The 12156-nt window shown below is 42.8% G+C and overlaps 1 protein-coding gene across 5 annotated transcripts in view; it reads left to right on the top strand.

Moving 5' to 3' along the window:
* Nucleotides 1-11863, top strand: part of NR1H3 (nuclear receptor subfamily 1 group H member 3) — a 30887-nt gene extending 19024 nt beyond the window's left edge. For all 5 annotated transcript variants that reach the window (XM_066551791.1, XM_066551789.1, XM_066551788.1 and 2 more), the window contains 7 exons: nt 1901-2167; nt 5827-6035; nt 6277-6456; nt 6886-6985; nt 8496-8609; nt 9429-9523; nt 9921-11863. In XM_066551791.1, the coding sequence (XP_066407888.1) occupies nt 1901-2167; nt 5827-6035; nt 6277-6456; nt 6886-6985; nt 8496-8609; nt 9429-9523; nt 9921-10067 (1112 nt within the window). In that variant the 3' untranslated portion in view covers nt 10068-11863. The remainder of the gene's footprint in view (nt 1-1900; nt 2168-5826; nt 6036-6276; nt 6457-6885; nt 6986-8495; nt 8610-9428; nt 9524-9920) is intronic.
* Nucleotides 11864-12156: the final 293 nt, after the last annotated feature.

Here is a 12156-nt window from a genome sequence, read left to right as displayed (position 1 = left end):
TTCATGCTTTCTTTATACATCTTACATTATTTCTGTAATATCTTTGACTACAGAAAATAACAATAATCATCTATGTAACTAAAATAATTCATGCTCAGAGATGGAAAGTAATTTGCATAGATCAAAGAATAAACCTATCTGTCTCAATAAAGCAGTCATAGAAAATGTAATAAAAAATTTATGTAATGTCTTAGAGACAGCTAAGAAATCCAAAAGAGGGACAGATTTATCTGTGGAAGTCATTGGAGTACTCTGATGTTTCTCAGAAGCATATGAACATCACTTAAGGCTTCAGCAAAGTTGTTACACTAGTTAGTCTGCCATTACATGTGTTTATACTAAGTAATCTGAAATAACTGTAGGCATTGCATCATTTTTACTTGGTAGTGTGTGAAAAGAAATATAGTTGAACAAGAGAGAAGAATATCAGAAATTTAACCTTTCTGATGACATTTTCTTGCTGTCCAATCTACAATGAGAAGTGCAGGCCAAATTGAGTGACCTCCAGGCCTCTGTAAAGTCAGTGGTATTGAAAATCAACACCAAGATACTTATGGCTGGAAACTTGTATTGAGGAACACAGATAATAATGTCTGAGAGTGACCTAAAACTGGTTACCATTTCAGGAACTTGAGCAGAATAGTAAATATAAAGACAAGTAAGGACAGAAGTATTGGAAGAGTAAGTAAAAAAATGAGACATGCAATTGTAACCCTGATGCTGGTCAAGAAATGCAGTAGCCTTTTTCTTCAAACTAAGCAGTAACTCCAGTGTAAAGGCTTTCCAGGCATATCTAAACATTACCTGGAGATTTATCAAGACATGCTGGTTGTAATCTTTATAACAGCTGCCATGAATCAATAATATCTGACACTCACAAAAATACCTGCACTGTGAGCTGTGTAGAGTATCAGATGTCAGCATAGCTAGAATTAAATGGATGGAAAAGAGAGAAGGCTAATAGAAGGGGAATGCACATGTAATATCGGCAAGCATTTGACTGGAGTGCTTAAGGTAAGATGTGTTGGAGCAGAGCAAAGATGTTTTCAAAATGCAGAGCCACTGATAAGATTAAAATCTCTCAGAATGTTATAGGAGGAGTTGGGAGCTGCTGCACAAAACCAGCTGAAATGTGAAGCAGTAGTTAAGGTGGCATATTTGAGATAGAGCAACAAGCTTTAGTAAAGGAACTGTCACTATGAGAGTGTTTCAGCTTTAGGAGTGGGAAGCGCCCTTCTTGAAGAGGAGATGCTGGCTTCAGGATTCCAAAGGCTCCCAGAGCTTGTGAAGTGTACTGCTTGTGTGCCTATTGCAGCTAACTCCACAAGCTGCTGTCTTCTGTTTCAACAGTTTTCCCAAGTGTTCAGTTACAGGGATTGTCTGCTCAGTCTGGTTTTTGTAGGGTCACAGTTTCAGCACTGGCTTTCTGTCACTACTGAATTGAGGAAATATTTTTCCTTATTCTTGTCCATATGTATGGCAGAAAATAGAAGTAAAAGAACTTGAGGTGAGTTCTGAAGAAATTTACTTTTTGCACAGTCTTGGATTTCAACTCAACTTTTTTATAGGTCTTTCTCACATTAGTAACATAACTGTAATTGGAAAGTGCAGAACACTTGGCCTCAGCGTGTTTTGGCTCTTTCCCTCTTTTATGGAGAGGAACAAATGTGAAGCTATATTTGTTTATATAGTTGAGGTGAAACCTTGTGGATTATGTCAGTAAGTTTGTTGCAGAAGACTTGTGTGCCCAGAAGGGGTGTGTGGCTGGTAGATAATGGGTTTGAGTAAGGATGTTAGTTGTCAGGAATGGGGCTGTCAGCTGCGAACACCACACTTCCTTCATGTCTGTGAGTTTACTTTTCTTTTTTTTTCTTTTCCTCGCTACCGTTCATTTTGGTAGAAAATCCCCCCTTGAAGCGGAAGAAGGGCCCAGCCCCTAAGATGCTGGGAAACGAAGTGTGCAGCGTGTGTGGGGACAAGGCTTCCGGCTTCCACTACAACGTGCTGAGCTGCGAAGGCTGCAAGGGCTTCTTTCGCCGCAGCGTCATCAAGGGCGCGCAGTACGCCTGCAAGAACGGCGGCAAGTGCGAGATGGACATGTACATGCGCCGCAAGTGCCAGGAGTGCCGGCTGCGCAAGTGCCAGGAGGCCGGCATGCGGGAGCAGTGTGAGCACTGGGGGTGGGGATGGCACAGCTGGGCTCTGGGGACCATGGCTGTAAGGCAGGGGGCAGTGCCAGTGCTTGGGGAGGGGGGATGTGGAAGGTGTGCAGGCTGAACATTGGAACATGTGTGGGAAGTCACTGAGAGCTCAACAAGGATCACTTGGGGAGGTGAGGCTGTTAGTGGAACTCTTAACACCCAGCCCTGCTTTGTTCCTTGTAAGAACTTGTGGAATATACCAGCAGAGGAAAGACTCACATGTTCATCAGGGTGCTGTAAAGTGTGTCAGGCACATCAGGCTTGTGACCAGGACTGTAAGATTGGTCACCGTGCTCCTTGAACAACAGGCACTTTTCTTTGCTTCCTACTGTGAGCTTGCAAAAGAGGTCAAGGGCAGCACCACAGTACTGCAGCTGTGTTTGTGCATGAGCTAATCTCATTGCTCCCTTTAGTGATCTCTGCTATTTTTCTCACGCTAGGCATAAGGCTGCTGTTTCTGAATATTCACCAATATTCCTGCTTGCATATCAGGAACAGCCCTCTTTAGCCAAGGTATCCAGGTTTCATCCCTTTGCTGGTCAAGACTGACTGAATGAATGCTCAATTAAAGTTAGATCTGTGTGAAGTCTTCTTTTTTGACAGTCAGCACCCAGAACAGCTAGGAACAGTGGGTGTTTCAGAAACAAAAAATAATTTTGCAAAAATTAAGTGCCAGTGAGCTAGGAGACGTGCTGTTCAGTTTTTCAGCATGAAACGCAGCACTTCATATATCTTTGTCTCACTGGTTTTTATCAGCATTATGTGTGTTGTCTTTATCCCATTTCCCCGTTTCCAAGAGATACAAAACAGATGTGTTTGAAAAGCAATGCAGTAAGACCACTTGTTCACTTTGGTTCTCTTTTGTTGCAGGTAGATAGAGAGAGCCTCAGTATGTTTCTGCATTTAATCATTGTTTTGTGTTGAAGACAGCTCAGGAAAATTAGGTCAAATGGAATCTTGGTGTTATTATCAAGAACTTGGCAATACTTGTTGATGCTGTAATCCCCACTGCAAATTTGCCTTGTTAGTTTTGACAGAAACTAAGGGCTTTTTCCTCCAGCTGTTTCACTTACAAGGTCATTCCAGAACTTCCCCCCTAGTAATTGCTGGAAACATTCTTCTAATTCCCAGACTGAAGTTATTCATGGCCAGTTTATTGTTCTTGAGCCAGTGTGAACCATGAGGTTAAATAATTCCTTCCTGACAAACCGAGTAAGTTAGATTGCTTTGAATTTAGCATGGTGTAGGAGCTTGCACATAGGCAGTCTTTAAGATTAATAGCCAGGTAACATGTTACCAGATAAATTTTTTTTTGTGCATTGGAGTCCCAAGATGAGGGACTGTAATCACTTGGATCAATTACTTCCCTTCTTAAACTGACACTGTAAGTAGCATTCTCTAATCTTATAGATCATCCTTATTTTGGTAATTGTATTGAATGCCTTTGCTGTTAGAATTGTTAATTTTGTGCATGGTGCATGTACTTGTGCACACATCCTCCCTGTTTGAAGTCAGGGATAAAAGTTACTGTTCTTTGTCTATCTTTCCAATCCCAAGAATGCTGTCTTACAGCAGCTCTCTAGTTCTTGTCTTTGTTTAATGTGATTCTGTTAAGAAGTACAGTTATATACCTGTTCAATTTTAGGGCCTCCTGCTTTTCTGTATAGCAGGTATAGAATCATAGAATCATCAAGGTTGGAAGAGATCTTTTAAGATCATTAAGTCCAAATGTCTACCCAGCAGTACCACTGTAACCCTTAAACCACTAAACCATATCACCGAGCACAGATCCAGGTGCCCTTTAAACACCTCCAGGGATGGTGACTCCATCACCTCCCAGGGCAACTTGCTCCACTGCATGCCCTAACAAGGAAAAATTTTTTTAATACCTAATCTAAATCTCCTCTGTTTCAGTTTAAGGCCATTTCTTCTTGTCCTCTCACTGTGGGCATGACAGGGGGAACTAATCCCCCCACCTCATTACAACCTCCTTTGTTTTCTGTGTTATCTGTGAATTAAAAAAATGGCCAAACAATCTTTCAGCACTTTTAAAGTCTTATTTGTAAAGTCAAACTTTGTTTATTTATCTATGTTCCTGAAGATACAGAGGGTGTTGGTTTTTTGTTCCAATCAGTTCTTTTCTGCTTCCCTTCCCTTCAGAGTGTCAATCACAGCACAGAGCCTGGTGCTGTCAGAGCCTTGCTGAGGCTGCACTCAGTCCCACTGTCCATGTCACCAACAAAGGTGTTAAACAGTCCCAGCACCAACCCCTGGGGAACAGCACTCCTCACTGATCTCCACCTGGACATTGAGCCATGGGCCACAGTCTTTGAATGTGACCATCCAACCAATCCAAGTGATCTATCTGTCAAATCTGTGCTATTCCAATTTAGAGACAGGGATACATTGCTCCTGAGCTTGGAGGAGGCAATCCTTGAATATTAACCAGCTTTCTTGGGCCCCTCTCCCTCCAGCACTTTATCTGATAGTACTCTACTGAGCAGATCCCTGAAGAGGCCAGAGTCTGCTCTCCTGAAACTCAGGCCAGCCAACTTGCTGTGCACCCTCTCTCTGTGATGCCAGTATGATCACAGCTGTGCAGGTGTGTGCATGTCTCTTAACTCCTCTTACTTGTTCCCTATGCTATGTGCATTTGCACAGAGGCATTTAAGTTGGGCTCCCAATGAACCTGACTTACTGTGGCAGGAATTCTGTTGTGCTGCCCTTCAGGTGCTCTCCCGTTGACCTGCATACCCTCTCCAGGCTCTGGACATCTCCTGCTGGTCCTGGCATCAAACTGGTTTGGGAGAGGAAAGGGATGGATTGAGGTTCCTGTCCCTAGGCAGCTTTAGTTTAAATCCCTCTTTGCTGCTTGACAAGCCTACGAGAAAAGATGTGCTTCCCTTTCTCTGACAGAGGGACCCCATCAGCCCTCAGTAGAGCAGATGCCTTTGAGTTCTGTTCCTTACAGTGTTACATCCAACTAACATCTGCCCTTTGACTTAACAACTGAAGGAGACTTGTAACCCTATTCCTGAAGGACCTGCGGTTGGTCCTCAGTACATTTATGCCAAGTTGCTCTTCCATTATTCATCTTGGGGTATCTTACTGCTCTAGAGTTGGCTGCAGATGGCCTGTATAGCAAATTACCTTTTCACTCTCAAACTCCACCCAGGGCTGAGTCTGAACTTTGAAGAGGGTGAAATGACACAAGTTGTTAAATTAACAATATTGAAAAAAGACATAACAGTGGGATAATATAAAATAGGGTGGACACACTGGCATATGAAGGGAGCATCTGTTGTAACATGACACTTTAGGGAATTGCTTTATGGGAAAAGTCACTGTTGTTTTTCTGAGATCTGCAGGGCATCATGAGGGGAGCTTCTGCCTTTTGTGAACACTTTACATAACAGTATGATTAGAAGAAAGGCAATGAAACAACTTAAAGGAGGGAATAGAGAGAAAAACAAATAAGTATCACTGTTGACTCTGTTGTGTACACTCTGCTGTGCCCAGTACAGGCAGCTCTGATCTCTGCCTCTCCATCCACAGCACATTACCCTGTGTTCAGTGTGGTTTCCACTGTGTTCCTATGATTGATCATGATCTATTCCTGCTTTAGATGTTCTGTCTGAAGAACAGATCCGACTGAAGAAACTGAAGAAGCAGGAAGATGACCAGGCTCGGACAGTTGTGGTGCGTCCAAACCCTCCAAATCCACCAAGCCCTTCCCACAAACTGACGCCGGAACAGCTGAGTATGATAAAAAAGCTTGTGGCCGCTCAGCAGCAGTGCAACCAGCGCTCCTTCACAGACAGGCTCAAAGTAACGGTAAGAACTCTACCAGTGTACCCAAAATAAGAAAAAGTGAAGTTTGGGGAGTTGCATTTTAGGTAAAAAATTTGGCAGAACAGAGTTGCTTTAGACATGGCGTCTGTGGGCTAAAGCTCTGTAAAGAATAGCAAAAGATGATATTCCGAAGTTGTCGTTTTCTTTCCTTGTTCTCTTCATCTTATCTTTCATCTTTGGCTCCATCTTTCACAAATACATGCTGTCTCTTCCCATTCTACAGCCATGGCCCCAGATTCCTGATCCAAATAACCGCGAAGCAAGGCAGCAGCGTTTTGCTCACTTCACAGAACTTGCAATTATCTCTGTGCAAGAGATCGTGGACTTTGCCAAGCAATTACCTGGTTTCCTGGAACTCACCAGGGAAGATCAGATTGCTTTACTGAAGACATCTACCATAGAGGTGAGTGTTTGACTCCACCCCAGATCATAGCAGCAGAGATGAAAGAATTTGGAGTTATCCACCCAGAGAATTAGTTCTGTCCCTTTTTTGAGGATGGCATACTGAGGGATCTGAGCTGTGGGACCATTACTGCAGTGCGAGGTTATATTGGCAAGAGGCCTGGTTATATACTGCAGTGCCTGGTTATACAGGAAGGGGATGAGGCAAGTGCCTTGGTAGCGGTAAGGAGGAATTTCCCGTTTCCCAGAAGCAAGACATCACAGACTTTGTCTTGGAATTTTTAAGCACTCTGAGAAACTGGAGTGGTTTTGTTTGGTGCTTGTTTTGTTTTGTGTTTTTTTCCAAAGATGCTTCAACAGTCAGCAATGTATTGATGTTGTAACATTTCTTCCTGCTTTCAAAGCAAGTATATCTTATTCCTGTCCTCAGGTGATGTTGTTGGAGACATCTCGGCGCTACAATCCAGAGATTGAGAGCATCACCTTTCTTAAGGACCTGAGCTATAATCGGGATGACTTCGCCAAAGCAGGTGGTGCATTAGACAGGTGTTTCTTCCTCCCTACTGTCTTGTGTTCTTACATATTTTCCTTTTTAATGTGGGCAGCTGGAAGTAGTTTGTGGTGAGAGGTTTAGAACAGGACCAAACCAATAGCCTCACAAACGATTTTTGTTTTTTTTTGCTTTTAATGTACCAGCTCATTTTATGTCTTTTTCTACATGTCAGTTTGCTTGGGAAAATCTGGACTCTTAAAGCATAAAAATATTGCCACCTAGGACTGGCAGTTGGTGTGAAATTCCTTGCTTGTAGAAATGTGGCATGGTGGTGGATCTGTATCAGATCATACCAATCTAAACCATAGTCTTCTCTCCTTTGCAAGTGTCACTTGCTAATCTGGATGGACGCTTGGAGTGCTGACATTACTGTGATTACATTTCAGTTGATACAAAGTTTGTGCACTGAGGATCCCCAGAGACTGCTTTAGACACTTTATCATCCTATTATATGGTAGCCTGTGGTGCTGTGATCTCTGAAGTGTATTTTTCCAGGAGCTATGAGTGTTTGTAATTTCAGATGCAGTAACAAAAAGTGTGTATCTTCAGCATTTCTAAAAACAAGACTTTAGCCTGTGCTTCAGCTGATTTTTAAAAAAATTTATTCCTTGACTGGCTATTTAACCATTTATACTTGAGATGGCCTGTATATACAACTTTTCTTTATGACACTTTTCCTGGTAACCTTTTCTTCAGGTTATTGGAAAGGCAAAAAGCAGGAATCCAGAATTATTCCCTCCGCTTTGTTCTTCCTTCTCTGATGCATTTGTAATGCTGGAAATTAGAAACTTGGGTGCTATTTTGGAGGAAAGGCCTGAAGTTTTCAGTATGATTATATAGCACAAAGGGACCTCATTTGACAGTGGTCTCTATTACGGCTATAAATATCAGTGCATTTCTGTCTGACTGCATTTATCAAATGAGGTGATTGGAAGCCTAGGTCAGACTCTGCCTCAGGTCTCCCAGTTCTTTGAGCTGAAGGAAATGGCATAGTTCAGAGTTCTTGGAACCGCATATTTTCAGCTCATACATGCTTTAGACGAACCTGAAGAGTGGAATTAAAGCTTTCTGTGAAAGCATGAAGGCTACTGGTGTGAAGGAGGTGATGCTGTGAGAGTGGACAGTATAAATGTTGTGCTTGTGACATTCTGATGTTTTGATGGACTTGTCTGATGGCTGATGTTGTGTTCCTTTAGCGTTGCCCAGTAATGTGCTGTGGGGCATTTAAGGCTTTAGGAAAACCCAGAAATAGTTTCATTTTACAGATAGAATCTGACTTCTCAGCCACTGTTGTTGGTGCTCACCAGTAGTGGATGTAAAGCGAAGATTCATTAAAGCATAATGTAAGGTTTTTTTCCCTGCCTGTCTCTCCTTCCCACTCTCTGGTGTATAGCAGTGGATTTCTGGCAGCCTTTTCCGTGAAAGGGAGGGGGAAAGAGGGGAGACAATTGTTACTGCCTCACCTTGTTCTCTTCTGTTTGTTGCAGGTCTGCAGTTTGAGTTTATTAACCCCATCTTTGAGTTCTCAAAGGGAATGAATGAGCTACAGCTTAATGATGCTGAATATGCACTTTTAATTGCCATCAATATTTTCTCTGCAGGTAAAAAGCCAGGAACACCTGAAGAGTTGCAGTAGTGAGTCAGAGGGCAAAGGAAGTAGAGTGAAGGGATGTTACATGCAGAAAAGGAGTAATTGAGCGTGTATAGAGTCTAGTGATAAAGGGAGCATATTGTTCATTATATTCTGAATTGTCTAGTGCCACTTCCAGAGGAAATTTAATTCCTTACTACTGGAAAAGTGTGCAGAAACGCCAGCCAGTATTTATCTTCCTCATTTAGAAATCGGTATTTTACTGCCCCCTTCATGTCCTTGGCACCTCTCTGGTGTGATGCAGGTCCCACAGCATGAGTGACATCTAGTGGGCAAGCAAACATACTCCTGACAAGAGGCAGTATCACTCCCGGCCAGGACTGGGCTTTGCCAAGAAGCCACCTCTACTCTTCTGTCTTGTGACCTGATTAATAACTGTTTTTCTTTGTTCCTGTTTCCTAACTGGCTCAACTATTGGAGAAACTTTCCCATTTGCTTTTGAATAGGTGGCTTCACATATTTTCTGGGACAGGAACATGAGACCAACCAGCACTGTGTAAATGTGTTTGGTCTCTCCACCTCTATAGGAGTTGGATTGGACTCCCCATGTGCAGTGGACATCACTGAGAAAGAACAGTTACAGGCAACTGCCACAGCTACCACAGTTTCATGGATATATCTCCCAACTGTGCTGGGTGAATGTGAGATGAAGTTTTGGGAAGACACCATAGGAGGAAGTGGGCTTAGACAGAGATGTTAAATCCAGTGAAGCTGCCCATGGCAATCTGCTTATGTCTACTCTGCTTACTTGTAACCTGCTTTTTGGCAGACCGACCGAATGTGCAGGACCAGTCCCTGGTGGAGAGGCTGCAGCACACCTATGTGGAAGCACTTCATTCTTACATTTGCATCAACAGACCAAATGTAGGTGCCTGACCAGAACATCTCCAGGGATGATGCAAGCAGATTTTGTATTTATGCAGGCAGAGTTCCTGCAGTATTGTCTCTAACAGGTCTCTTGCTGCCTGTACTGTCAGACTTGTCTCTTCTGGGCTCTTTGATAGCACCTGTAAATGCAGGGTTTGTGAGCTATCACAATCTCCTGTCCTGTATCATGTTTTATAGTTTAGGCAGCATGGAAAGTCTGTAGTTTTGGGACATGATGTACTTCTTGTGTTCTTTCATACTGCATCCTCCTGGAGAATGCTGGGTCTAGATAAGGATTGTGATTACAGTGTAATGTAATCAGTAGTGGTAATTTTTTTTTTTTTAAACAAAGTTTTATATGAATTTACTAACAACTGTCTATTTGGCCCTGCAGGACCGTTTGATGTTTCCACGGATGTTAATGAAGCTGGTCAGTCTTCGGACACTGAGCAGTGTCCACTCTGAACAGGTGTTTGCCCTGCGGCTGCAGGATAAGAAACTCCCGCCCCTGCTCTCAGAAATCTGGGATGTGCATGAGTGACTGCATGTTCCCAGGGCGCTGACATGCTGACATAATGCCATCTCCCAGCCTTTGCTAACGAGAAGCCAGCCTCCCCTCTCCAAAGCACTGAACCCTGGGCTGGACATGCAGGGAGTGATGAGCCTGGGGTTTCACTGTTGTCATGAGACTATGCAGGAGGCAGCTGGGCTAGATCAGATGGAGGGGTTGGTTTCGATGTAGTGCCCATACCCCAAAGGAATAACATGAAACATTCGAAAACGGTAGAAATGAAGACCTTTCCCCTGCCCCTCAACTCCTTTTTCTTCAGAGTCTTTCTCTTCTCTAAGCATATGCTGAGGGTTTGCCCCATTGATCCTCTTCTTGCTGATTATGAAAATGAATTTGCAGGAACTTGCCAAAAGCTCTCTGTTGAGAGTAACCCAGCTCAAAAGGCTTCTGCAGGGTCCCCAGTGTACCTGGATCTGAGGAGCTCAGGGAAGTCAGTGTGGATGTTCTAGGGGTTTCACTGGGTTTCCTATAAATAAAATCTCTTGAATGTGCTGCCCTTTACAATGATTCCAAGAGAAGTAGCTTTTATTTCTTTATTATGAGACTACATCTCTAAAGCTGCCCTTTATTCTGGCCCTCCTTTGGAAAAAGGATTCCTGTAATGTGTAGTGCCCTTTGTCTAACAAGGAGGTCCTCTGGGTAGGGAACATTGTGTATCAAAAAGATGTCAGGCATAAAGTAGTGGATTTTTTTTAATGTAATGCATCACAGTTTTATCTCATGGCAGTTCTCAGCTCAATTTACCTTTGATTTGCTAACAGCTGGACAACTTTAGTTCAAAACAAATCAGGGCATAGATTTTATCTTTAGGGATGAAATAGAAGGAAGATAAGTGGGTAGGCCTCGTACCTAGGTAATGTGGGTGTGGTGGAAGAATCTCAAAAACTTCCAAGAATCTGGAGCATGTGGTATGTGTTCCAAGGTGGGTGTGAAGATGTATTGACCAAGGAGAGAGGACACACTGCATTTAGTGAAATATGCGAGCACTGCATAAGCTGTGGGCTGCACAACTCTCAGATCACAGGCTGCAGGAATATTGGGTGTAATCAGATCCACTTGCATCGTCTTCCTTTTGCCAAAGTCTTTCCAAGGTACTTGCTCAAGGTTTCAGTGGTGATCACGGGATATGGAGATCCCTCCTGTATGAGGAGTACCAACTCCTTCAGAAGGACACTTGGGTCTTGTATCCTTTCGTCACTTTTGGGCATTGTGAGATCCACACTGGATTTATGGCCCAAGTTTTAAGTATCCACATCCATAAGTATTCTAGGATTTACAGCAATATTTTGTCTGGCGGAATAGAAATATACTGTTTTAAACATGTTCCTTATTTTCCAAGAAAAAAAAATCTTATGGCTGATCTCAGAGATGTAACCTTAAATATCCTGGTAGCTTGGTCTCATGACTCTTCTCTGTCATAGGGGTCTATGTTTGCTTGCCCGGTGAGCATCCCAAGAGCATAGGTTCACATGGCTCGGGGTTTTTTTGTCTGTCTGTTTTTTGGTTCGTTTGTTGTTTTTTTTGGCTGTGTATCTGAGCGCTATGCCCGTGGTGAGGGTATCGTGTCCATTTTGCACTTGAGGTTGGTCCCCTGCCACTGGCCTTCACTCTGCACCTTTGTAAAGCACTTGTAACAATCTGTAAAATAATCTGTTGTTTTTTATAACTCATTGCAATTGCAAAAATTCTTGTTTAAATCTGTATTTTTAACTAATCTGTTTGAGAAATGTTAATGTTTATATAAAAGAATAAAGCCTAATACAGGATTTTGACATTCTCTGATGTGTTGTCATGAGACTGGAGGAGGGTAGAATAACAAGCTCAAAGCTGATAAGAAATTATGAGTACATGTGTTGAGGGAGAAACAAGAAGTGTCGAGAAAGAAATAGCTGTGCAACCCCAGGCAGTTTGTTTTGGCCTTCGGTATGAGATTTGTAGCTCAGTATGTGCCTTGCTGTGTGCCAGAGCTGGCAAATAGCTGAAGTGGATTAAGTGTGTATCAGGAAGACCATGCATTATGCATACACGTCACCTTGATTTGTACAGCTGCATTCAGAAT

This window comes from Molothrus aeneus, chromosome 6 (assembly GCF_037042795.1).
Source record: "Molothrus aeneus isolate 106 chromosome 6, BPBGC_Maene_1.0, whole genome shotgun sequence".
Taxonomy (NCBI): Eukaryota; Metazoa; Chordata; class Aves; order Passeriformes; family Icteridae; genus Molothrus; species Molothrus aeneus.
This window is presented reverse-complemented; position numbering and strand designations above follow the sequence as displayed.